The following is a 27,883-nucleotide window of genomic DNA, read 5'->3' as shown; positions in this document are numbered from 1 at the left end:
TGCAGGTTGGGAGGGGGTAGATGCTCATGTGCTGCATAGTCTGATGCGGGGTCAAGAAGCCAGGGTCTTGTCTGACCACCACTCACTTGAGCTGAACCACCACTCACTTGAGCTGAGCCACTACAGATAGAAGTGTCCACAATGGCTGCCTTTGATGAGATTGGGGGGGGGGGGGGGGGGGACGTAGGTGGAACTCAACACTCAGAGGTGTGAAGGCAACGTGTGGGGTGGTGAGTGCAAAGTTGAAAGTGGTGTTTTACCTACTTGCGGAGACACACTGTACTGTACTCAAATGTAGAGATTGGTACACAATGTCTGATGTGTGATACCATGAGGAAGCACTGGTCATGGGAAACATTGTTCACAATAACCAGCGATGATCACTGAGGAAAGTCAATGTGATGCAGAACTGCGCAATAATAGGGTCATCAAAAAATACTAGACACACACTATTAAATAATAAACACATTATTAATGGAGTGTTTTTACACAAAGATTGCATCGGATACAAAAACGACACACAACATGGTTGAACAAGAGCATACAGAGTGTAAGTCAAAGAAGTTAGTCCTCACATAGGTGGTGGTTAACTCATAATGAATTGGCTGCCACCACAAGACCAAAGATTGAATAAAGTGACTAGGTTCAATGGATGTAGGTTGCAGTAGTTACACAGAGATGGAGAGTAATGTACCAGAATAGAATGGCATAGACTGCTGAATCAAACAAGTCTTCAAACCAAAGATCACAAAAACAACATTACAGACATCGAGTTTTGAACTAAAATTTAGCCAATTCATGTGAGTTCATTTCACTTGTAGAAGCCTCTTAACTGACCCTCAGGTAGGTCAAAAATTTCAGACGACTGAGTACCATCAAGTCAATAGCATACCTTTGCAGTCAGTATGAAGATGGTCATACCACATTTGAAATGGATGGTGGTGCTTCCCACATGAAGGCTATATGTTCTAATCATGCAAGATGCACATAGATGTCAAGGTAGTGAAAGAAAATGGATAAGAAAGTCGAAAATGATTCAAAGTCACTCAGAACACTACTTGACAGAAATATCAAAGAGAAACAGTAACTGAAACTATATTTACATTCAAGATTTGTCTCTTCAAATTTCAGATATATTTCCTGTGGTGTCACCGCTAGACACCACACTTGCTAGGTGGTAACTTAAATCGGCCGCGGTCCTGTAGTACATGTCGGACCCGCGTGTCGCCACTGTGTACTCGCAATCCTAGCGCCACCACATGGCAGGGCACAAGACACGGACTTCACCTCGCCCCAGTTGTACGGACGACATAGCTTGCGACTAGACCTACCAAGTATTCCTCTCAATTGCCGAGAGACAGATTAAATAGCCTTCAGCTAGTCCATCGCTACTACCTAGCAAGGCGCCATGTGTATCATTGCTAATTGCTTACTACTATGCAAGAGATGTATTTCAACAAGAACAAGACTACATTAAAGTTAAGTATATTAAAATCTCTCTTCTTTTCTTTATAGTTTTCATCCAGTCTCCTGTTTCAGAATTTACGCCCGTCTGCGTTAGTTTCGCGTGCACCTAGCCACTCATTGTGTCGAGACCTTAGGGAATCGACACAACATTTCCATTTTCTTTTCTAATTTCAAGTATGGATCTTCAATCTTGAAAGAACAGAAACTGTCTATATTTCCAAATTGCTGTTAACCAGATTATTCTTGCATCTGTCAATGAACAGATCTACAGCAGTTTTCCAGAATTCCATTTTCAAGACATCATCAGAATGTGCCAAAGCAGAGTATCTCCACTTGCTTGAACATCATTTGCAATTTGTTTTCAGACAGTAATTATCTAGTAGGCTACATATTAAAATTACTTCTCGGGCTGTGTTTATCAAATTCTTATTAAATGTGGTAGGAAAGTCCCTGGTGGAAAACAAATAAATTAAAGATTTAAGGCAATAATTCACCAAATAGTTGAGGCACTCAGTTGCTGACATGCAAATAAACACCACAGAACTTTGTTACTTTTTGGACGAATCTTTCTTCAGAGCTACAGAGTACATTGAGGAGTTGTGTGGGTGGATTGGGAGTGACAGGGAGGGAGAGAAAGAGTAACAGAGAGAGAGAGAGAGAGAGAGAGAGAGAGAGAGAGAGAGAGAGAGAGAGAGAAAGGGGAAATGGTAGCTGACAGCTGAGATGGAGAAACAGCAGGCATAGTCGAAAAAAGTAGGACCTTGTCAATGAATATTTAAAAAGGCATATGGATTAGGGAGGGTTTTTTTTTGTGTGTGAGTGTGTGTGTTTTCTATCAAGGACTTTTGATAACAATGTGTATAAGCATATATAAGCTACTACAGGATATAAGCGATGAGCCGATATTCAACTGTTGACGTGATTCGAGAATTTCTGCATAAATTCTAGAACCACTCGGCCTTCTAACTTCTCGAACACAAGATATTTTAGATATGAGTGCGAGAAAGTGGAATCCTACCTACTGCGCATCACATGTTTGTGTGTACAGGTTGGAAATGAGCCGCGAGCAGAATGTAGATGCTGCGGTCGAACTGCACCGACAAGTACTTGTCGGTCGATCCATGGATGTTTAGTGAAAGTGGACAGAAGGGCCATGGAGTGTTTATGCTATTCTATTCTAATCGTATTTTGATCATTGTTATAGTAACATGAGCAGTTGAAAAAGAATCATTAAAAACTTTTGTCTTAGCCTTGGTGAAGAGAAGACACGTATTCTGTTTCATGTTGAGAATGGACATGGTTTTTAAGCCAACTTTCTCTCATATGTAACTTATTTTGTTTCTAATGCTTGGAGACACAAGAGGTTTACGAAACAGTATTTATTCATGTGAAGTGTGGAATTTGTAAAATGTTAGAAGTTAAAATATACGTCGTTAATTGAAGCAAATTAAACTCGGTATGTCTACTTATTTTCATAAGTAGAAAGAGTCTTAAGAAATTCCTGTACCTAGTAGCATACTTCGGAGAAGAAATGAAAGAGAGTTTTCAGCAGCAGGCCAACCAGCAGGGAGGTTTGGCCGAACATCTCAAATAAGTCGTCTCATAAAAGAAGTGGAAGTTTGCATACATACTTCAACACTTTAAGTCGTCCAAACCGTTAAACTGTAAAGTTCGGAAATTAAGTCACAGTACTGTTGCATTATATGACAAACTTGGCCCCAAATGATCTGTCAAAGTAACGAGAGCTCCTGCTCCATAGCTGACTACAAGAAATGCCAGACAGTGAATGAATGTGATTCTGCACATAGTAAAATACAACACCTGCACTGTATGAAGAATACAGGAAGATGCAAAACAAAGAGAAGCAAAATGCACACAATGCCAAAATCAGGCATGCCTGCTCTGTTTTATGCAGCGTGTCGAATTCTGCAGCACTATGGAAAAAACTGCAGCTTCAGAATAGGAAAGACAAAATCTGCAGAGGAATTGAATATTTTTTCTCACAGTCAATTATCAAGTTGTGACAAATTACTAGCAACAAGATAGCACCTTCTCAACAGACTTGCTTTTCTTAAAACACGTTTCTGCACACTCAGTACAAAAAGCAATCATGAGAATCTCTTCTCTCATACACTTCCTCAGTAGTGGTACATATCCTCCAGTGTGGAAGCAAAGCTTAATTGAACCACTACTCAAGAATGATAACCAAAAATCGCCAGATAACTAAAGACCAAAGATCATATTATAGTAAATACAGCCTCGAAATACATTCATTATTCACAATCAGATAAAAGATTACCTCAAAACTTACACCATTCATGACAAATATCAATAAGGTTTCCAAAACACCAAAGTATAGCAACTGCATTAACTGAAGTGACAAACAACATCAAACATTCCATGGAAAGATGCAAAGCGACCATTTTAACATTGCTCGATTTCAGCAAGGCTTTTGATACAGCTGATTCTGACATATTACTTATTAAAATGAAACAGCTGAATTTCTCAACAGTGAAATAGTATGGTTCAACCGCTACCTCAAAAATAAATGTCATTGAGTCATCTCCATCATGGAAAATGTGCTTTATGGAGTGCCTCAGAGTTCCATCCTTGCTCTGAAGATGTCCAGGCAGTTCTGGATTCTGGATGAAATGTTAGGAAGAACCCAAAAGGTTTACCAGCAGCAATGTCATCTGGTCATAAAAGCTCCAGTCTGTCATTCAGCTGTTTGATCACAACAGTCCTTCCTGTGCTGTTAGGCTGGTTGCAACCAGGTGGGCAGCATGAGTTCACACACACACACACACACACACACACACACACACACACACACACACACACACACACAGTTTACTTCATTGCTTTTTTCTCTCCCCTCACATATCAAATCTTATCATCATTGCACAACTACAGAAGCAGATCGGCTACATCCAGCACCTTGGCTTTAACTTTGCACAACACCAAATCTTTCTCCATCTCCTTGTCCATTTCAGCCACAGGGCTATGGAACAACTTACTCTGTGACCTGCCTCTTATTGAAAACCACTATATAATGTGCCATAAATTAAAGCTTTATCTTTTATCATCACCATGCCCTTTCCCTCTCTACGCTTTTCTCAATCTTTTTATTTCAGTTTTCTTCTTCTTGGCTCATCTGCCAATCTCATCCTATTATTTCTTGCTCTTCCTCTGACCAGCCAACCTGTTCTCCACACTGATTCCTTCTGTACTGCTGTCAAATATTCCTGTTAGGCATGACAACTCACATTTACTAAAAACATATTGAGGAAACTGTTTAAAGAGATTGATATTTCTTAAATTCCAGACACTCATTACTATCACTGTACAAGTTGTCATTATGTGCAAGATATCAGAGACTGGGGAAATGTCCCCGGACTTCAATAAGAATGCAATATTCTTATTCTGAACAAGGCAGGCTTTGAGAAAACGTATTAATTCTAATACCAAAGAAAGCAAGTACTGACTGATTATACCAAACTATCAGTTTAATAATTCATGGTTACAAAATGCTGCCTTGAATAAAATATAGAAAAATGGAAAAAGTGGCCGAAGCTGACTTCGCAGACGATCAGTTTGGGTTCTGTAGAAATGTTGGAATGTGCAAGGCAAAACTGACCCTATGACTTATCTTAGAAGATACGTTAACCAAAGGCAGGTCTAAATTTATAGCTTTTGTAGGCAGAGAATGATTTTGACAACACTGATTGGAATACACTCTTTAAAACTCTGAAGGTAGCAGGGATAAAATAACAGGATCCGAAGGTAATACACAACTTGCACAGAAACCAGATGGCAGTTGTCAAAGGCATGAAAGGGAAGCAGTGGTTGAGAAGGGAGTGAGAAAGGACTGCAGCCTATCCCCAATGCTATTCAATATGTACATGGAGCAAGCAGTAAAAGCAGCCAAAGAAAAATTTTGGGAAGGAACTGTAGTTCAGGCAGAAGAAACAAAAGACATTTGGGTTTGCCGATGACACTGCAATTCTGCCAGAGACAGCAAAGGACTTGCGAGAGCAGTTGAAAGGAGTGGACAGTGTCTTCCAAAGCAAAACAAGGGGAATGGAATGTAGTCAAATTAAATCAGCCAATGAAGAAGAAATTAGATAAGAAAATGAGACACAAAAAGTAGTAGATGAGCTTTGCTATTTGGACAGTAAAATAAATGACGATGGCTGAAGTAGGGAGGATATAAAAAGTAGACTGGCCGTGGTAAGAAAAGCATTTATGAAGAAGAGAACTTTGTTAACAGTGAATGTAAATTTAAGTGTTAGGATGTCTTTTCAAGTGCATTTGTCTTGAGTGTAGCCTTGTACGGAAGTGAAATGAGGACGATAGTCAGTTCAGACAAGAAAAGAGCAGAAGCTTTTGAAATGTGGTACAACAGAAGAATGCTAAAAATCAGGTGAGTAGATCATGTAACTTTTGAGCAAGTACGGAATAGAATTGAGGACAAAAGAAATTTGTGGCATAACTTGACTAAAAGAAGGGGTCAGTTGATAGGGCACATTCTGAGGGATGTCCAGAAAAGTGTGAGTGAGTGAGTGTGTGTGTGTGTGTGTGTGTGTGTGTGTGAGGGGTGAGTAAAAACTGCAGAGGGAGAACAAAACATAAATACAGTAAGCAGGTTCAGATGTATGTGGGTTGCTGCAGTTATTTGAAGATGAAGAGCCTCGCACAGGATAGAATAGTGAGGAGGACTGCGTCATATGCAGCTTCAGACTGAAGACCACAACAACAGTAGCAGCAACATCAACATCAAGAAACAATACAATGTTATTATTATTATATTACTCATGTATCATACACATTGTAATGTTTACTCACTGAAGAAGCTGGTTGGATGTAACACAGGGCCAAAGGCCCTAATCGTGCCAGGTGAAATAAATGCAAAAGGAATTAAAAAAATATTTAAACAGTTGTAAACACTGCATACGTACCATGTGTAGCACACTGAAACCTGGTAGAGATGGAAGTTGTTATACATTTTTTTGTAGTAGCAAATAATGCTGTATTTATAACCAGCATGCAGCATTTTAGACTCTGAGTACTACTTGCCACCCAGTGAACTGTAATTAGTTGAGGTTTAGTAATAGCCTTCTCGATGTCTCTGGCCGGAATTCCACATGATAGAATAATTAATGTTTTTGAATGAGTTATAATGGTCCCATATAAAATTATGAGACAAAATTGCTAATTATTAATTATGTCAGGAGTAATAAGAGTACCATCAATACACATATACAAAAGTACATACACTACACTGTTGTTGTTGTTGTGGTCTTCAGTCCTGAGACTGGTTTGATGCAGCTCTCCATGCTACTCTATCCTGTGCAAGCTTCTTCATCTCCCAGTACCTACTGCAACCTACATCCTTCTGAATACACTACACTAGTTTTAGTCAACTAACTGGTCCTTCCTCAGGTAGAGAGAGGAATAGACTGGAGAAGGTTAAAAAGGACAGGCAGGTAACTCAGAATAGGCTTGTTCTATATCTAAATACATCTACGTGTTCTGCATGGTGCATGGCGGAGGGTACCCTTAATCCCACTAATCATGTCCTTTTCTGTTACACTTGCAAATAAAGTGGGGAAAAAAATCACTGTCTATATGCCTCCATTTGAGCCCTAATCTTTCTAATCTTATCTTCATAGTCTTTATGTGAGATCCACACTGGTGGCAGTAGAACTGCTCTGCAGTTAGCCTCAAATGCCAGTTCTCTAAATTTTCTCAATAATGTTCCTCTAAAAGAATGTCACCTTCCCTTCAGTGATTTCCATTTGAGTTCCCAAGTAGCTCCATAATACCTGCATGTCTACCAAACATACCAGTAAACAAACAATAGAAACTCCAGGTAGGAATATCAACAATGTAGGAAAAGACAGGTTGCTGAATGAGATTTTCACTCTGCAGCGGAGTGTGTGCTGATATGAAACTTCATGGCAGATTAAAACTGTGTGCCGAACCAAGACTCGAACTCGGGACATTTGCCTTTCGCGGGCAAGTGCTCTACCAACTGAGCTACCCAAGCACGACTCACGCCCGGTCCTCACAGCTTCACTTCTGCCAGTACCTCGTCTCCTACTTTACAGAAGCTCTCCTGCGAACATTGCAGAACTAGCACTCCTGAAAGAAAGGATATTGCGAAGACATGGCTTAGCCACAGCCTGGGGGATGTTTCCAGAATGAGATTTTCACTCTGCAGTGGAGTGTGCGCTGATATGAAACTTCCTGGCAGATTAAAACATCCCCCAAGCTGTGGCTAAGCCATGTCTTCGTAATATCCTTTCTTTCAGGAGTGCTAGTTCTGCAAGGTTCGCAGGAGAGCTTCTGTAAAGTTTGGAAGGTAGGAGACGAGGTACTGGCAGAAGTAAAGCTGTGAGGACGGGGTGAGAGTCGTGCTTGGGTAGCTCAGTTGGTAGAGCACTTGCCCGCGAAAGGCAAAGGTCCCGAGTTCGAGTCTCGGTTCGGCACACAGTTTTAATCTGCCAGGAAGTTTCAAGACAGATTGCTATTTACCATACAGAAGACATCTCAGGTGTAACAAATGTAGCAGCCTGCCTCTGGATTGCTTCGAAGTCTTCCTTTAATCCTACCTAGAGCAGATCCCAAACATTTGAACAGTAATTGGCAATAAATCACATTAGTGTCCTTGATGTGGTCTCCTTTACGGATGAACCACACTTTCCTAAAATTCTCCCAAGAAACTGAAGCTGACCATTCACCTTCCCTACTACAGTCCTTCCATGCTCATTCCATTTTGCAATATTACACCTAGATATTTAATCAACATGACTGTGTCAGTAGCACACTACTAATGCTGTACTCAAAAATCATCGTTTTGCTTTTCCTAATCATGTGAATTATTTAACATTTTATTACGTTTAGTGCTAGCTACCACACCAACTTCAAATTTTGTCTACATAATCTTGTATCATCCTACAGCCACTCAATAATGACACCTTCCCATACACAACACCATCAGCAGACAGCTACAGACTGCCACTTACCCTGTCCACAAGATCATTTATGTATATAGAAAAAAATAGCTGTTCTATCACGCTTCCTTGGGGCACTCTGATGACACCTTTGTCCCTGAGGAACACTGTTGGGAAGAAATGGGGCAACCTCTCCTTCCTTAGAAACAATTAGTTTCGAGAGCTAGTGTAGTGCATGTACTTTGATATGCGTGTTTCAGCAGTACTGATATTTCTCCTGAAGGTTAGGTCTGTCCAGTAACTCTGTTTCATGATTTTATGCTTTTCTCCAGAAAATTTTCTTTTGGTACTTATAACTGTTTCAGTGTGTTATGTTTTAGGTAATCATCCAACAAAGTGCTCATTACTGAATAAATATCAGTAGTAGGTAAAGGTTATTGAGCACACATTACATTATTTCACAAAAACTTTATTGTGAACAGTTGTTTATTGAAACAATGGAATTCCAGCTGTAAAGCAATAGTGAACATTACATCAAACTATGCACAAGACCAGGATTAGTAAAAAGGAAAAAAAAGAGAAAATTTCAAAACTTAAAACACACAGAGATAAAAAATTATATTTAGCAGTCTTAATATATTACCTCGGAACAAAAATTGATTCCTTTGTGTAAATCACCAGTGAAAAACATAACAGACAGTAGGTACAGGAATCCAATGGAGTATGAATACAGCACAACTTCACTGTTTGCTGCTTTGTACTGTTTCATGGATTTCTCCTGAACATTTCCAATAGCAGCATCACACAAAAGCGCACACGAAATCATACACACTCCTAAAAAGTAGAGAAGTGTAACTGTGGTAACAAAAACAGACAATAACAATCACAGTACAGATGAAACAAAGAAAATACAGAAAACAGCTTACACTTACACAATAAATGCAACGTTTAACATAAACTAATTTCTTCTAGGTGGACCCCCATGGCCTCAATAAATTTGAAGGAGAACATTATTTATTGTCCTTGTTTCATCAAGAAATCATGTGCCACACACATTTGTGCACAGCACGGTCGTCAATGGTCACAATCCTGTAATGTTTACTGCAAATCACACTATATACACTTTTTGTTACAATGAAGATAATTTATCAACATCTGTTACTACAGTTGCACTTGAGAAAGGGCGGCGCCCGAAACCAGTGATGTAAATAAAATAATTCAAAATAGACCCTAGTACAACAACGTCCTCCTTCAAATGTATAACATAAGTTTCTGACATTTTATCAGTAAGGTACTTAGGGCTGTAACATTTACTCAGATTCAACAATGAATATGGACACAGCTCCCAACTTACAATAATCATTTTGGTCTTTTTCCCAAACATTTTGGAAAATAAAAGGAAATTACAATGCTGGGCTTGATGCAACTCCAGTCTCACTGTTTCAGACTGCAGCTTCAATTCACCATTACTAAACCACAGCAATAAGAGAACAGTAATTTATACACGATGTATAGTATTCTGATAATTAAAACAAAAACGAAAGCTTGTATGTAGACTTTTATTTGGGTGAAGTGCAACTGGACAGCAAATAGGCAAAGTGAACATTTCACTCTGCACCAGCACGTACACAGTTTTGACACTTCCTAACAAAGTAAAAAGCTGTGCCCGACCAGCATTCAAAACTGGAGCCTTATCATTCATGGAAAGTGCTCTTTCCAACTGAGCTATCCAGGCACAAGTCAGACCCACCCTCATAGATTCAGTCTGGCCAATATCTCTCTTCCAATTTTTCAACATGTAAAGTGAAAACTTCATTCCCTCATAGGATAGGTACTGAGCAACAGACAGGTACACAGAAAAGCATGCTCATGCCCAGAAGTTAAAGAACTTCTGAGATCCATGAAGAAGAATTTTGTCATAGCGATACTGTGTAGGGTAAACTGTGGCAGGATAATTTGAAACTACAAATGGCAGTATGTTATGGGGTAAAGAGCTCGCAATAGTCAATTTGAAGGAAGATCTCGGTTTAATGTTCCTGACTACATGTTGTGCACATACGGTTAGCCAATATTAATGATGCAAGATACATAACACTAGTTGTGACAGGGTTACTGTCAGACTAGCAGCCATCCTACAGAGAGCAGTTGCAAGTTGGGTAAATCTGCACAGAACCTGTCTCATCTGAGACCTGCCAGCAGCCTCTGTGTCTCACATCTCCTGTCAGAGTGTGAATACATATCACCAGCTTTGAAGGGTTCCTCTACACATTGAGTGACACACCAACTGTGCATGCCCTCAACACAAAGGCACTGTGATGTTCACCATGTCATGTCTTGCCCAATACGATCTGACAGAGCAACACTGTGGGGAGGCATGCTACAATCCAGCTCCTTATTCTGAAGAGAATCCAGTGTCAGTCTATCCCCGATAGCTTCAGTGCCCTGGCGACTGGGGACAAATATTCAGGCAACTCAGGAAGTTCAGAACCAGTCTAACATTACAGGGCTTAAGGTGAAATCTAAATGTAAGAAGAAAAGTTTTAAGAGGACCATATCTTATTGTTGGGTAGTAGTCACAGCAGAGGAATACCTGAACTAGTAGAGAACTATCTGCGAAATTATTACCAGGCAACCAGTATTTTTATACTAGGAAGTGAAAGGCTCAGCAATGTAACCCACAATTTAGGCTCTGTTAGGATTGGTCTAGGTAAAGAAGGTGATATAATAATAGCTGAGGCTGCAGGCAACAGTTTGGACACTATCCTCAATCATACACTTAAAGACGAAATTACACATACACATACTAGTGTGAAGAGTGTATCACTCTTTGAGCATGTTAAGCATTCTGTGGAATATGTTAATTCAAAGCTTCAACAATCACACAGGAGAGAAAGGCAGTCAACACACAGGTGTGACTGAGGGATTGCCTCTCACTTGGATGTGGCACACACAGCATAGTTTGCACCAGAATGCCTCTGGTGAGACATTACTTGCACTGCTAGTTACAAGTGTCCAGGCTGATCAAAGAAGTATCCATCCTATTCCAGTGTTACCAAATGTGTTCTACACATCTTTTCTGTATTAAATTTATCCAAAAAATAACAGCAGAATAAATATCATTACAGATGAAACAGCGAATAGCAAAATAAAATACTACAGTTTGGATATTAATATAAAAGATAAATTTCTCACATTCACACAAGAAAATAAAAGGATAGATGGAATTTCAACAATAATAGTTGTGCATGTCAGAACATCACATGCAAATCGCTGAAATCCGACATTCACCTTGATACAAGCTGACATTGTTCTATTGTAGAACCAACACAAGGACAGCAGGAGTGGCTTTATATGCAAAAAGATGTTCCGTCCGAGGGACTTCAGGTTAGTGAATATTGCGTTGACTAACTGTTTGAATTTTCAGGTTAACTTCCATTCAGAAGGCTGTTGCACTCAGCAACTGTTATATTGACTTGTAAATAATAGATTTCAGCTATCAGTTGTCCCTTTTAAATTTTATTGGGAGATCTAGAAACTAGCCATTCTTAATGCACTATCATTTTTGATCAATGCACGTAATGCCTGTTGGTCGGGCTTCATCCACAGTTAATTGAATTTTGTCCCACAATAGTGGATCAAGAAACACATAATCTAATATGTTACCAACCACTTGCAAAAAATATCTCTGGCTTCATCAAGCAACTAGAGACAGTTTTAACATGGTTATGCAGACTTAACAGGATAAGTACTGTTTGTGTAGACTTAAATGTTGATTTTTCTATCAGGTAATACTGATGGAAAGCACCTATAATCATTTACATACAGCTTTGGATGATTTTCCACAGCAAAATTTCCTACGAAGATTGAAGAGGACAATGTAACACTTTTTGAAAATTTGTTTTAAGACCCAAAACTACCTTCTGTGATTCAGTAATAGGTTTATCTGCCAAAATGGTTAAATGATGAAGGTAAAATTTACTGACCAAGTTCAGTTTAGATCATACAAAAATACTGCATTGAAATCATCCAGTAGAGTATTAAAAAAGGTGAACCTGTGCACCATACTAAAAAGCACTCCTAGAGTTCAACAAAAACACTGAGACATTATTAGAGAAGGAAAAAAATAGCAATGTAATTGATATTGAGTCCACAGAAATCAGTTGTGGCAGAAATGATAACACACTAGTCACTGGAAATGAAAATTGACAATTACTTTCTTATATTAGCAGGGGCTGTAACTGTGGTCTATGAGTAGTACACTGACTAGTAATCAAAATGTTTTAGGTCATGGGTTCAATCCCAGTTACTGTTTAAATTTAAAATAAAAATTATCAGCAACGCCAGCTGAAGACTTACAATATAAGAAGTCACCCTCATTATGCCAACAGTCTTCGCAAAGAGGGCAGAGGAGCAATCGGAGGTTCAGTGCAGTGTCTTTTATTTGGGGGTAGGAAACTGCCCCTAAAAAGCAGAAGAATCAGCAGTGATCAAAAGCATGATTAGGCAGAAGGCAAATGGGATCTTCTGAAGGGGAACACTAACTGGGAGGTGATCACGAGAAAAAGATTGAATAACCAATGAGAAGATAACACACTACAAGTTGGAGTGTGAAATGTCGGAAGTCTGAATTTGGTTCCTCAGTCCAGAAATAGTCAGTGAAGAGAAACAAAAAGGAGATAAGGATTTCCAGAGACACAAATGTGGAGCAATATCAGCAGGAGCAGCAGAAACTGGTACAATGGAAGTAGGATTTGTTATGAACTAGAAAGTAAGACACAAATAGTCAGTTTCTGTGAGCAGTTCAGTACCAGCATTATTCTCATTATTACTGATAGCAAACCAACAACAGTTCAGATATACATGCCAACATCACAAGCAGAAGATGAAGAAATAGAGAAACACAAGTATGAGGATGTTGAATGTATAATTCAATATATAAAGGGAGAAGAGAAACTAATATCATGAATGACTGGAACACTGCAGTAGGGAAAGGAATGGAAGACAGAAATATGGGAGAATATGGGCATGGTAATATGACTTGGAGAGGAGAAATACTGAATTCTGGAATAAATTTCAGCTAATAATACTGGATGTATTGTTCAAAATCACAACAGGAGTGTGTATACTGGGAAAATGTCTGGAGTCACATGAAAATTCCAGCTGTAATACATCATGATCAGACAGATCAGATATAGGATTGTCAGGCATACTGAAGAGTAGATACTTATTCATATCACAATTTAGAAATAATGAAGAGTAGGCTGAAGTTTAAATGAATTATCAGAAAGATTCACTATATAGATAAGTGAAATACATAAGTACTGAGGAATGACATTGTGCATCTGAAGTTCTCTAAGCCTGTACATACTGAAGTAATGAATACCACGATACATCTTACTTAAAGAGGAATGGGCATCTCTAGAAAGCACAATAACAGAAGTTGGGCAGATAAATATAATACAAGGAAGGTAACCTTGGTTAACAGAAGAAATACCTCAACTGATCAGCAAAAGAAGGAAGTACTAAAATTTTCAGCAAAAGACAGGAATATTGCAACACATGTTACTTAGGAGTGACAGGGAAATCGAAAGGAAATGGTTGTTGGAAGGGCTGGCTCAGCAGACAGAAAAGTCAAAACAACCTTTGGAAAGCTGGTTTGTGGAATTTGTGAAACTAGAGATACCATCATGTTATGGCGTAAAGACGAGCACCAGCACACCCGTCGGGAATGGCAGAGCAGAGAGGGCTGTGAAGAAGACGTCAGCCAATTGCACAATGACCGACCTCTCCAGGACAACAATGCAACAGCAGCAGTCTCTATGTGAAGAGAACATAAGTGCTGCTCCCGACTGGCTGTGGCCTGCTTCTACAGCAGCATCAATATTAGGCACTTCAAGACCAGTGACTTAGAAATTGCATATACTGAAGAAGCTTGATTATTTTGTCTCTCGCCCTCTGCTTGCGACACATCTATATCGTTCTCAATGTTAAGTATTGTCATTGTTCATTTTGTAATAAAACTCATTAATACGATTTGTTTGAATTGTTTGTCCAGCAATTTGAGAAAGCAGGTTTCCTAGACACCCTATATTTCATGACTAGGCAGGATTCAACATGCATCAAAGTTGCTTACAAGAATAAAATACAAAGGAATATAAAAGAAAATTGATGATGTGTTAGATAACAATTGGTTTGGCTATCGGACAGTTAAAGGCACCAGAGAGGCTGTTCTGAAATTGCAACTGATAATAGAAGCAACATGTAAGAAAAATCAAGACATGTTCATCGGAATTGTTGGCCTACAGAAAAGAATGGAAGACCAAAAATGAAGTGCTTTCATTAAAGACCGTGTAAGACAGGGGCACAGTCTACTGTTCACATTGTAGAAGCAATGACGGAAACAAAAGAAAGGTTCAGGTGTGGGATCAAAATTCAGGGTGAAAGGATGTCAGTGCTAAAATTCACTGATGACATTGTTATTCTCAGCGAAATAAGGGAGAATTGTAAAACCTGCTCAATGGAACAAAGAGCCTAATGAGATTAAACTGAAGAAAAACGAAAGTACTGAGGAACATCAGAAATGAGATTGGTGATAAAATTAACATCAAAACTGTGGATGGCAAAGAAAACAAAGTCTTTTATGTTGAGAGCAAAGAAAAACATGACTGACAAAGTGAGGAGGGCATAAAAGGCAAACTAGCACAGGCAAAGAATGTATTCCTGGCTAAGGAAATCATTTAGATCAAATATCGACCCGAGTACAAAATTTCTGAGAATGTACGTTTAGAACACAGTACTGTATGGAAGTGAACCATAGATAGTGGAAAAACTGGGAAAGAGGAGAGTTTGAAGCATATGAGATGTGGTGCTATAGAAGGATGTTGAAAATTAGGTAGAATGATAAGACATAAAATGAGGAGCTTCTCTGCAGCATCTGAGAAGAGAGGAATGTGTCGAAAATATTGACAAGAAGAAGTAACAAGATGATAGGATACGCGCTGAGACATCAAGGAATAACTTTCATGGTACTTCAAGGGGGCTGCAGTCACTAAAAACTGTAGGGAAAGACAAAGATTAGAATATGTCCAACAAATAATTGAGAATGTTAGGTGCAAGTTCTACTCCGAGATTGACACAGGACAGGAACATGTATCAATGCTGCCCAAGAAAATTCATCCATTTGCAAACAACCAAAAACAGATACATTACATTTACTTGTGCAGACACTGCATGCACCAGTGATGGCACTGGTTTCAAAACTACAACCCCACTGGGGTTAGAAAACTCATCAGGCCATTTGAAAGTAATAATTCTGCTGGCTATATTTGTGTTTTTAGTTGAATATAAAATACTTGTGCTGACTTGCAAGGGCTACCCTCCAACCAACATATTACCACTAATCGGAGACCTACTTCACTCTTTCCACCCCTTGTTACTGTCTATCAGTTCAGCTTTCATAAAGAACTCTCCACAGAAAAAGCAATGCAAGACCTCATAGATGAAGTGCTGACAGAGCTAAATGAATAAAATTATCCTGTTGGCAATATTTTGTGTCCTTGCCTTGGCTGGATCACAAAATTCTATTGGGCAGTCTGAAGCATTATGACATTAATGGCTGTTCCTCTTGCACTGATGGTGTCTTACTTTTATAACAGAAAGCAGAGGGGCTCGCTGATGGAATTTGTTACATGCATGAAACTAACTCGGAATAGGGAAACATTACATGGGGTGCCACAAGGTTTGAACAGGGTCCACCAGAGCAGGACCATGATGATGATCTGCTCGTGTCAGAATAGTGGAAGTTGGGTTCCCATCCCTCCCCGTCTCTAGCCCCTCACTCCCTTTCCTTTTCTGCATGTTTCTCTATACAAATTTAAAAAAATTATAATTTTTTATACTACAGTTAATAAAAATGAAGCATTACTGAATAATATTACTTAGATGAATTATATTTATGAAAAATATTGCATACAACAAATTAAATGTATTGTTGTAGAAATCTGAGCATAAAATGTGTAAATTCCCCCCCCCCCTCCTCCTCCTCAAAAACAGGTATCAAAAGTCTATAATATTTATGGCAGCTACTGAACACTGATTTCAGTATAGTGTACACCAAAGAATATATTTTATCTGCTCTTCATAAATTATGAATAACGCATAAATTTTAAATTAGAAATAAATGAAAAAGGCTATGATTAAGAGTTGAGAAAATACACAGGACTCGTATTTTCATTACAGTTTTTCTTTGCATTCCCTTGATGTTTTCATTATGCCATTTAAGTGAAGTTTAGCAGCTGTTTTGTGTTCTACTGACAAGGTAACTGAGTTTAGCAGTCTGATTTCACACTTCTTTGACCTTTAGCAGTTTTTCATCATCTTTAATTTACTGAAACTGCACTCACAAGGTGTTGCAGTCACTGACATTGTCATAAATATCCTCAAGGTTGTTCAGATGTTTGGATAAGCATCTCTTAACACTTCAGCACCTGTAAGCTGTGTAGGCAGCAGCTTTGTGACCCATGCACTTTTGCCGCATCAGCCATGTTAGCAATAGGCATCTGTAGGGTAGTACATTGATTTGCAAAACTTACAAGACAAAAGTAACTTTCGCAGCACTGCCAAGTAACATACCTAGGTGAAATTTGGACCATACATAGAAAGAACTGCTACAGTATAGCAAAGAAGGTAACTGAAAGAGATACTCGAGACAAACAGAAATGAGACTTTAATCTGAAACAATTACACTGAAGTCCCTGGATATTACATAACATGTGACATCGTTCTTAATACGGTGTGTCATCACCATGAATAATAATGCATTCGCTGCAATGTGGTCCCATGCAGGCCACAAGGTTGGTACCAGAGTTCTTGTGATAGGACGTTCCATTCCTCCACCAGTGCGGTTGACAACTGCTGCATGGTCATTGGTGCATTTGGACATGCTGCAGTACTTCTCCCCAGTGAATCTCACATGTGATCAATGGGATTCAAGTCAAGGGAACAGGCAGGCCAGTCCATTTGCTGTTCTATGTCATCGTGCATTCTCACCCATAAAAATGAAGTCTGGCCCGAATGCACCTCTGAAAAGATGCACATGGAGAAGGAGCACATCATCACAACAATGTACCATATTCAAAGATTTGGAGGTCAGTGCACCCACGCAACATTATGCCTCCCCACACCGTACCACTTGGCTCACTGAAACGATTATATTCAACAATGTTGATGGGTGCATTACATGTTCCCACTTCTCACCATAGGAGGTGACATCCAGCATTATCAAATATGGCCATTTTGGTGGTACACGTGTTAAGGATTGGAGAGGCATAATGTTGCATGAGCGTACTGACCTCCACTTTTTGAACACGATACAGTCACCGGTAAATGTTATTCTAACACTGTACTCCTTCCCCATCTGTGGTTTTTCAGAGTGCATTTGGCCATGACCTTATTTTTATGGATGAATACGGGTGCTCGCATGACATGGTACACGTAGAGGAGCGCTTGGAACTAGGGGGTATTCAGCAAATGGACTGGCCTGCTCATTCCCTTGACTTAAATACCATTGAGAGCATGTGTGATTCATTGGGGAGACGTTCTGCAGCACTTCCGCGTGCACCATGACCATGCAACAGATGTCAACTGTGCTGGTGAAGAAATGGATCATCCCATCACGAGAACTGCTTACCAACTTTGTTGCTTGTATGGGAGCATGTTGCACTGCAGACCATGAAGCTCACATATGCTATTAAGAACCATGTCCCACGTTTTCTAATGTCCAGCGATCATGCCTACTTCAGTGTAATTATTGTTTTTGGATTAAAGGGTCATTTCTGTTAGTCTCATTGTGTATTTCTTTCAGTTACCTTCTGTGCCAGTTCTTTCTATGTAGGGTCCAAGTTCATTGAATTATTTCCCTCATCGGTAACACATTGTGCGATGGTTGCTTTCATCTAGCTTTACACACCAGTGTAATTTCCATATGATGCTCCTTGGATGAAATGACCCCGCAGAAATTAAATTGTAAGAGCAGCACATGTTTACATTCATGGGCTGAGGGGAAGGGAAATGAACAGAATTCATGTACCTCTCCCAGTTAATTCTTAAACCATCTTTCTTGTTTTTTTTTCTGGCCAGTTTTTGCACACCCTCTGTTAACTGTTCAAGTAGCTTTTGCTGACACCTATCTTGTCTCACTCTACACCCCTGAAGGCTCTTTCCATTGGTGGGACCTACAGAACACATGTACGAATTAATGAAACTGCACAGATTTGCTTTTACTTACTTCAACCAGAGCCGATACAAGGCTGATCATGGGGCAACACGACTTCCACAAAGCCAACATGTATGTATTTAACAATTGTCCCTACTTTTACCAGACCACACGTGACACTGTACACTAAGTTTTAAGTGTTGGTAGCTCGCTAACTTTGACACCTGACATCCTTTGCTAAAATCCTTATGCATCTGTCTTAATAATGTTAATAAGAAGTCACCACAGCTGTATTGATACTTATGTCACAACCAGTTTAGTTCAAAAGAACATTTCAAGGTTATCAACAGTTTTCATAGGAAATCCACCAATTAATCTTATGAAGACTATTGCTAACCTGATGGCGTTCTTTCAAACAAAACCATTTGTGATATAAGGAATATGTATCAATACAGCTGTGGTGGTTTGTTGTTAATATTAAACAGGGAGTCAGCTGTGTAGTTCAAGACCATCATGATCATTTGTCTCAAGCTTTCTGTTGCCTTGATTGTGACTGGCATTTGGTTTTCACACAACTTGAAACCTTGTACTATGAGCCCAATTTTTCCTGTAGTTGCTGTACTACATGGAATTACTGAAAATTGCTGTACCATATGTCGGCTTTGACCCATGATGCCATAAGGTGACAGATACCACTACCTGAACCTTATACAATATGGCAACCATGATGTTGCCCATTACACATGCAGACAGACACAAACACAAAAAATATTTAATATCAAAAATAACATGAAACTGACAGGAAAAGTGCATGAATCGGGGAGGGGGTTTGGGTGAGAACAAACTAAATATATGACAATCCTAACATGAAGGCATACAAAAACAAATAGAAACACAAAAAGAAACCAAATAAAAACCTCAGCAGTTAACAAATCCCCGGGAACAAATATATCTGGGGGAGAGGGAGGGGTGCATGGAGGAGGGGCAAATATCGGAAATTTCACTTTGTGTGTGTGTGTGTGTGTGTAAATTTATATTGGAGTAGTTTATCATTCTGTGGTTTGGGATAGTACTTGAAGTTCTTATTTAATAGTTAATCGTTCTGCATACTGTGGAGTGTGTTGTTATTTTGGCCTGATTAGGTTTTGATACTAGTTAGTTGTGGTTTGTTGGTATCATGGAATATGGTTAAGTTACATAGGTCAAATGAAATTTCTGGTATCTGGTTTTGGAGTTACGTGTGTGTTTGTGGTGTTGTGGACTATGTTTGAGATGTATAAGTCAAGTGAAATTTCTGATACCTAGTTTTTTGTAGGATTTTGTTGGTTTGTGGTGTTGTGAAATTCTGGACTGCTACCTAGCAGCAGAAGTTTTCTTTTCCTCTTTTACTATTCTGTCAACTTATATTTAGGACTTCTCCGCAGGTTAGCTACAGCTTACATTCTTCTTCATCCATTCAATGTTCTTCCAACTGCAGTTGAGATAACATGACAAATCTATCATTTACAAGACCTTACGGAAAGGTACACAAGAGATACTAAACACTTCCTCAATTCCATGTGAATCAAATTATTCCTAAACTTTAATAGTATTTATAATTCCAACTTCAGTGAATAAAATAACATTTACCAATCTAAATTAATGGAATTACACTAGTGATGGCAATAAACATCTCACACACTCACCTAGAACACTAAATTTAGGAGAGACCTGACTGTCTGCAAGAGTGAACAGTGTCAGACCCAAGCACATACAGCCAGCCGCAGCAAAATCTAGTAAACCATAACGCTTGTGCTGAATCAGTATGCTGCCAATCAAAACTGGTATCAGTTTACAGCATTTGAAAATAACCTGGGTTGGATAGTTAAGGTAGCCAAGAGATGAATTGGAGAAGCCCATTGTGCCCAACGTCAACATAGCCAGGAGCAAGTATGTTTTGATTGGTATTCTGCAAATAAATTACCTTATCATTCTCGAGGATGAAGCGAACAAACACTAGTAAGGATATTGTCAGTTTCATTTCAATTTTTATCGAGCTACCAAGAACAAACTAAAGTAATTTTTCAAAACGTTAGTGTATACTGATGAGAATTTTAATACTTTTCAATGCCTTGATTAAATAAGTGTGTAATTAACAATGTACTCACTTTCTAGTCACATTTTTTACTGATGTTTCCACAAATCCAAAAACAGTATAGTAAGCAAATTGTACCAAGGTTAGATACCACCCATAAGGCTTAAAACCATCAAGGGTAAATATTAACTCCTGTAAATAAAATAATCTCCAGCTAGTGCAATTATTGGAATGCAGAGTAATACATATAGAAACCTTGAACTAAACAACACTTATTAGTAATCAATGTATTCTGAACAATAAAGTCCGCAAGTATAAATTCACTTAGCTTCAATGGTAACAGACGGTGGTAGACACATCTGCTGATAAAGAACTGACAGAACAATATTTATTTACTTCTCTCTTTTTCCTGTTTCCAACGAGCTTTATTTGTAGTTTTCTTTCAAGTTTACATGACAAAATGGAAATGATAAAGCAAATTAAAAAAAAAAAAAATGTTTGTCATATAACAATCCAAGTCCATGATTAGGCATGCTGTTGTAATTGATGTCTCTTCAGGTTTTCATTTATAGGGAGGGAGCATTCATTGTAATACATACCACTGTTTGAGGATTTTGAATGAGCCTTATAACATGCCTAAAGATAGAACCACTTTGCAAAAATTGGGAAAATTGTACACATTTTTCCACCTTTACTGAATTCTTGATTGATAGGGAAATCGGTGCTTACATGTCGGTGACGTATTCAGTCTTGACAATTTTCTTACTTTGAAGTATCCACCGATTAGACAATACAAGAAAGTGTTGCTTTCTTAAGTTTTGAGTATAGTTGCTAAATTAATGTAGTACCTGCAGGTAACCATACAGCAAATAAAATCCAAAAACTCCTACGGAGCATATCACAACCTGCCGAATTTGGCTCAATGTGCTAATGTCAAAACATAAAACTTTGATTTCTGTTCTCGTGTCAGTCCGGTTTCCGTTTCCCTGAATTGAGCCCTTATTACGTTCATCTTCGATTGAGAGTTTCACACTCATTGCCACATTTACGACACAGTATTTCCATACGTCTTTATTTTGCCGCTTACACTTCAACGCAGATTCAAATACCACGTTTATACCACAAAGACTTTAGCCTACGAAGTTTGTACTCGTCAATAGCAGAGATGTGTCCTCAACGTGTAAACGCCAAGCACTAACCAAGGAGTTTAGGAGTAATTGGGTTCCCTGTTATTTCTATTTTATATGTCCATCGTCTCCTATTTGATGTAAGTTATAAATTTGACGAATTGCTGAATAAAACACTCAAATTATTAAAAAGATAGAAGACAACTAAGATATGAAACATGGCCACCCCTGCTAGCAGGCGGCTGTATATGGAATGTGATTGCTCTAGTTGTTGTACATAGGCCAATTCACACTGGCCGTCACGTCGCGTCAAAACATTCCACAGTGCATTTCAAATTTCGGTATTCACATAGGCTGTCAACGGATCGTCACGGTCACATCACGTCATGTAAAGATTTCTCAGGAAGAAAGTTTTGACGGTGGCTCTAATGAAGGAAAAAATACAATTTTTATGATGTTATTAGTTACCTAATTAAAAAAACATAATGGATCTGGTAAATATATTGTTTGATGTATTTGTATTTGCATATTTTCGCTGGCAAATAAATATTGATGTTTCGAAATGTTGGTTCACTCCTTAGCATTACAGTCTAACATAACATGTAAGACTGTGTTAGCACCTTACCACTAGAGAATACATTATCAAGTTTGCTTTGGCCATTAATAAACTTCATTGTTGTTAGCTTCTCAGTTTAGATACTGGGTCGTATTAATAAAAAAGGGAACATTCTCTGAAGAAAATTCTAAGAACAATAGAAATTCTCTGAGGGCCAATTGTACAATCTCCGATTAGTAGCTCTATTCACGGAATAGCGAGAGAAACGCGTTTTGCGAACCTGGATGAACACATAACCTAAAAACAAACTTAGGATAACTTAACCGGCAATTTTAGACCAGTTAGTGACAGATGCAGCTGCAGACAGCAATGACGAGATTTTGTCTAAAATGTTCCCGAGGTTGAGGAAGGAGAAAAAAGTGAGACGACGCCGATTCCGAATTTAATCCAGATTTCGCTTATCAAAGGAAGATGTACTTCGTATTTACAATCTTGTAAGTGAGAAACTGGAGCACAGGACGGACAGGTGGGACTATTTCTCCGTTTTCTAAAATAATACTGTTTATTTGTACTATTACGCATTTGATTTCAATAATTAGTGAATTCCGTTACGTTATTCATGTAAACCAGTCACATTAAATGGTCAATTCGTGCCAAAATAGTATTATTCGTTTGGCATGTTTTACAATTGCTGCAGGAGTGGAAACTGGAAAGTAGTGGTGGGCAGGAAATCGCGTATCTGTTAGAAATCGCAGTGACTGAGAAGTCACAGATATCACAGTAGCAACTTTACAAAATCTAACTGCGATTTCAGTCACAGTTAGCAGTCGCAAGTAGTATTTCACATTCAAAGACGTGAGCCATCTATTGGTCGAATTTAGCACTGCTTTCTGCGATTTCAGTGACAAGTCGCAACTAAGAGTCACAAGTAGCAACTCAAAAGCGCGGTTAACAGTGGCATCTGTTGGCCGAAGTTCGTACTACGTCCATCTCTGCAGTACGCTATGGAGTCTAACTGCGATTTCCGTGACAAGTCGCAACTAAGAGTCGCAAGTAGCAGCTAAAAAGCGCGGTTAACAGTGCCATCTGTGGGTCAAAGTTCGTACTACGCCCATCTCTGCGGTACGCTATGGAGTCTAACTGCGATTTCCGTGACAAGTCGCAACTAAGAGTCGCAAGTAGCAACTAAAAAGCGCAGTTAGCACTGCCATCTGTTGAGCAAAGTTCATACTACGCTATTCGCTACCGAGTCAAACTGCGATTTCTGTGACAAATCGCAACTAAGAGTCGCAAGTAGCAACTAAAAAGCGCAGTTAACATACTTTTCCTAGTGTCATCTGTTGACCGACGTACGTACTTCGTTATGAGAGCCTTGTGCCTCACGAGATCGATGTGCTGTGTGTGCATACTGCATATGAAGGGCTTATTTCAATAGTGGTACAAGTCCATTTTTGTTAATTTTGAGATATAGAGTCGTAAAGTTACATGAGCGCTGAAAAATCTGCAGTTGAGATACCAGAAATATTCAAGCATATGGCTTCTTGCTAGAGATGAACCTTTATTTATGTTTGTTTGGATCACTAATTTCAGAAGCATTATAGACAGAAAAGTGGAGGTAATGGACTTGTACCACTATTGAAATAAGCCTTTCATATTATATGACGACATGCACATTCAGCATCAGTTATGGTTGGCCAAATACTGCTGTGACTCTGAATGTATTATATTAATAAGAAGCAACATTGCCGTTTTCTCCTGAAAATATCAAGTAACGTAACAAATGTGTTTGATTCTGCTTCCAATATGACAGTTTTGGTTAATACTCCACATGCCTACAGGACTTTGCAATGTTAACACAGCAGAACTCAGACATCTGTATAAGTGTAGAGAAATGAAAACAGTCATATGAATGCCTCACTTTTGTTACGACACAGGTCAAGACTCGGGAGAAAAGTTTTACACCTGGTGTTCTACATGGCAACTTCACACACAAGAACTTTTTGCCGACACTACTACCACCTACATAAGTAAGCTTTTCCTGTGTTACTTTCAAGTAATGCACTTAAGCTATTCCTGATTTAACTGGAAGATCTGTACTTCCCACTTTCATATCAACAGCCTCAAAATGCATATTGTAGACTTCGGGATATGTTACAGGTCAGTGTCACACCAAGATTGTGGAGAAAGGGGGCGGGAGGGGGAGGGGCATGTCGCTCTCCAACAAGTGTTTACCAATAAGTAAGTGGCGGAAAATTATGGGTATAGGACGGCTTAAACATGTGGAAAATGAGATTTTTATTATTCACTCACTGTATTTGACATTTATTATTCCTTTAAAATCGCACAACAACTTCGATAAAACACAGCTTAATCATTAACACACTTATTTCACAATTGTTTCACTTTTAAACTGCAAATCCTCTAAGAGCTGTCTTGAATCTTCACGAGTCCCTCCCAACAGCCTTGATGTGGATAGATACGTACAGCAACCAGTAATCAGAGTCAGAACTGTGTCTGCAAAAACACAAGGATTATTAAACAATTTTTGCTGTCATTAATTACTAGAAGTATAATTGACAGAGTAGATTGCTAATATTTGCTATAATGAATATCACATTTGCAAGAACGATCTCACTGAAGTAATTAAGTCCATCGAAACGCTTAGAAACTAACCTATCGTCTGACGAAAACGGTCTAAAGATGCAGTGGCAATTTCTTCAGATCTGTTGACAATGATATTTTCAGTTATCACTTTACTGAGTGACTGAAATGTAGTTCAGGTACCTGTGAACATAACAATATGTTAGAATTCATTTTCTAAATACGAACTATTACGGTACTGTACGGCTACTTACATATTAATTACACTATTAATATTTTCACAGTTGTTTCTTTAATACAAAATTAAAGCCAACGGAAGAAAAAACGTAAAACATACTTGCCAATGACAGGTTTGTTGCGATGCAATTTTCCGTGTTGACAGATGTAACTTTTTCATACAGTAGTAAGTCGCAGAAATCGCAGAAGTAGCAGGAGTCACAGAAATCGCAGAAGTAGCAGAAGTCACAGAAATCGCAGAAGTAGCAGAAATCGCAGAAGTAGCAGAAGTCACAGAAGTAGCAGAAATCGCGGAAGTAGCAGAAATCGCAGAAATAGCAGTGGCGGAGGGATACACGACCTATGTTCCTTAACTGCGACTCTTAACTGCGACAAATCGCAGTTAAGAATAGCAGATACTGAAAAGTAGCATTCACAGAAATCACTGATATCGGAAAATCGCAGTTTAGCCCATCACTACTGGAAAGCACTGTTTTGTTTTACCTGAAGAGCCAAAGAAGCTGGTATAGGCATGCGTATTCAAATACAGAGATATTTAAATAGCCATAATGCGGCGCTGCGGTCGGCAACGCCTATATAAGACAAGTGTCTGGTGCAGTTGCACGCACGCACACGTAACATTCCGAGTTGTGATGTCAGAGCGTGAGGATATCAGTATGGCAAAGGGTGCGGCAAATCGTCGTCGGGCGGAGTTTGCTTTGTTGGTGGTCCGATTCGGCCCCACCCTCAATGCTACAACTGCCAAGCTGTTGGACATGTTGCCAGGTTCTGCACATTGTCCACATGCTGTGTTAAGTGTGCTGGTGAATATGCTGGGCGCGACTGCACTCAGAAGAAGATGGATGTACCATCCAAATGCACCAGAATTGGTGGGCAACATGTCGCTTCTTACTGCAGATGTCACAGCTTCCAATAGGCAGAGGCAAGGGACCTGCACCAGTCAGATCTGGAGGCAGTTATGGTGCTGCTGCTACCTCTGGTTCCACTCCAGAGCCCCCACCTGCAGCAGTGCCTGTCTCCACCACTGCAGCTGCAGGTGCCAAGAAGGACCGCCGACCATGGGTTCCAGCACCTCTGCCAGAATGACATGCCACAGAACAGCAGCAGGGTTACGACCACGACCAGTAACACTATGACCACACCCTACAGGGACGTCAGGCCGACATGTTGGCTACCGCGGCTCAACACCCTCAAGCTGCTCCTGCACCCTCACAGGAGATGCTACAAGTCTGGATGAAATGAAGCGCCTTCTCCAAGAACTTTGAGAGCTTCTCAAGGAAGTGCCCCAGCAACTCATCGCCACTGTCACTGCAGCCATTCAGGCGTTTTCCACTGGATCTCTGACCACCCAGCATGCACTGTAATCGACGATGTGTAATTGTATGTGTGTGGAATGACCAGGGCGTCCGCACCCAAGATAGTGAATTTCGATAGCTGCGAAGGAATGAGTCCATCGATGTTCGTCTGGTATCTGAGACATTCCTAAAGCCTGGAGTCATGTTCGTGCTGCAAATTATGTGTGTTATCGGACTGACAGGCCCACCCATGGTGGTGATACAGCTGTGTATATCCTAACATCACTGATGCACCATCGAGTTCAGTTCCTGCCACTGCACACACTGGAGGACACAGCTGTCACCGTTGAAACATCGCATGCATGCATCACGTTTGTGGCAGTTTACTGCCAGCCCAGCCGACTGTTGCTCCTGGAGGATGTCAAGACGCTGTTAGTATTACCTGGGAAAGTCTTTGCTGGAAGCGACTTTAACGCCAAGTATGCTGGAGTTCCCCAAGGCTCCATACTTGGCCCCCTAGTGTATATTCTATACACCTCTGATATGCCTCAGATGAACGAAGTACACCTCACCCCCTATGCCGATGACATGGCGCTCTTTAAGGGATATATGAACGCTGGACATCTCCACTGGTGAATGGAAGAAGTGGCTGACACCATCAGTCAGTAGGCAAAATAAAAAAAAAGATGGGCACTTAGCTTCAATGGAGCTTAGATACAAACGCTCCTCATCAACAAGAAGTGTGTCCAAGCAAACTTCCCACAGATTACTGTCAGGGGAATTGCAGTATCTTGGAGCGCTACAGCGAAGTGCCTGGGAGTAACGTTGGACAGGAGGCTAATGTGGGGACAGCACATCGACGACGTCGTCTGGAAGGCCAGAGATCAACTGACCCAACTGTACCCATTCCTCAACCCAACAATGACACTAACTCCAAAACTACGTGTGGTGCTTTATGTCACACTCATCTGACTGATCATCGACTACGCTGCCGTGGTTTGGGGCAATGCAGCGGTGACTCTCGTTAGTCACCTGCAATGGCTCCAGAACTGGGCTCTGCAGCTGGCGTTACATCTGCCTTGGGATTACTTTATTTATTTTATTTACACATCAAGTTCTGTAGGACAAAATTGAGGAGCAAATCTCCAAGATCATGGGACGTGTTAGTACATAAAATTAAAATGTAAAAGTAATGACAGATAAAAATAAAATGTTTATAAACCTGAAAAAAGTCAAGCCATAAGTTTAAGTAAACGCTATCAACAATACAACAAGAATCAGCTTAATTTTTCAAGGAACTCCTCAACAGAATAGAAGGAGTGACCATGAGGAAACTCTTCAGTTTCGACTTGAAAGC

The 27,883-nt window shown here is 39.6% G+C and overlaps 1 protein-coding gene across 3 annotated transcripts in view; it reads right to left on the bottom strand.

The window, feature by feature from the left end:
* The window catches only part of LOC126253351 (adenosine 3'-phospho 5'-phosphosulfate transporter 2), a 56,484-nt gene extending 34,633 nt beyond the window's left edge, over positions 1 to 21,851 (bottom strand). For 2 of the 3 annotated variants that reach the window (XR_007545945.1, XM_049954621.1), the window contains exons 1-4: positions 21,559 to 21,851; positions 20,784 to 20,902; positions 20,322 to 20,584; positions 9,067 to 9,278 (exon numbers count right to left, since the gene is read on the bottom strand). Coding sequence is in view for 2 of the 3 variants with exons in the window: in XM_049954621.1 (XP_049810578.1) it covers positions 9,067 to 9,278; positions 20,322 to 20,584; positions 20,784 to 20,902; positions 21,559 to 21,747 (783 nt within the window). In the remaining variant the exon portion in view is untranslated. The remainder of the gene's footprint in view (positions 1 to 9,066; positions 9,279 to 20,321; positions 20,585 to 20,783; positions 20,903 to 21,558) is intronic. The other variant, XM_049954622.1, reaches the window with a different exon arrangement.
* Positions 21,852 to 27,883: the final 6,032 nt, after the last annotated feature.

Source organism: Schistocerca nitens, chromosome 4, assembly GCF_023898315.1.
Source record: "Schistocerca nitens isolate TAMUIC-IGC-003100 chromosome 4, iqSchNite1.1, whole genome shotgun sequence".
NCBI classification, from domain to species: Eukaryota; Metazoa; Arthropoda; class Insecta; order Orthoptera; family Acrididae; genus Schistocerca; species Schistocerca nitens.
Note: the sequence above shows the minus strand (reverse complement) of the source record. Positions and strands in the feature narration are given on the sequence as shown.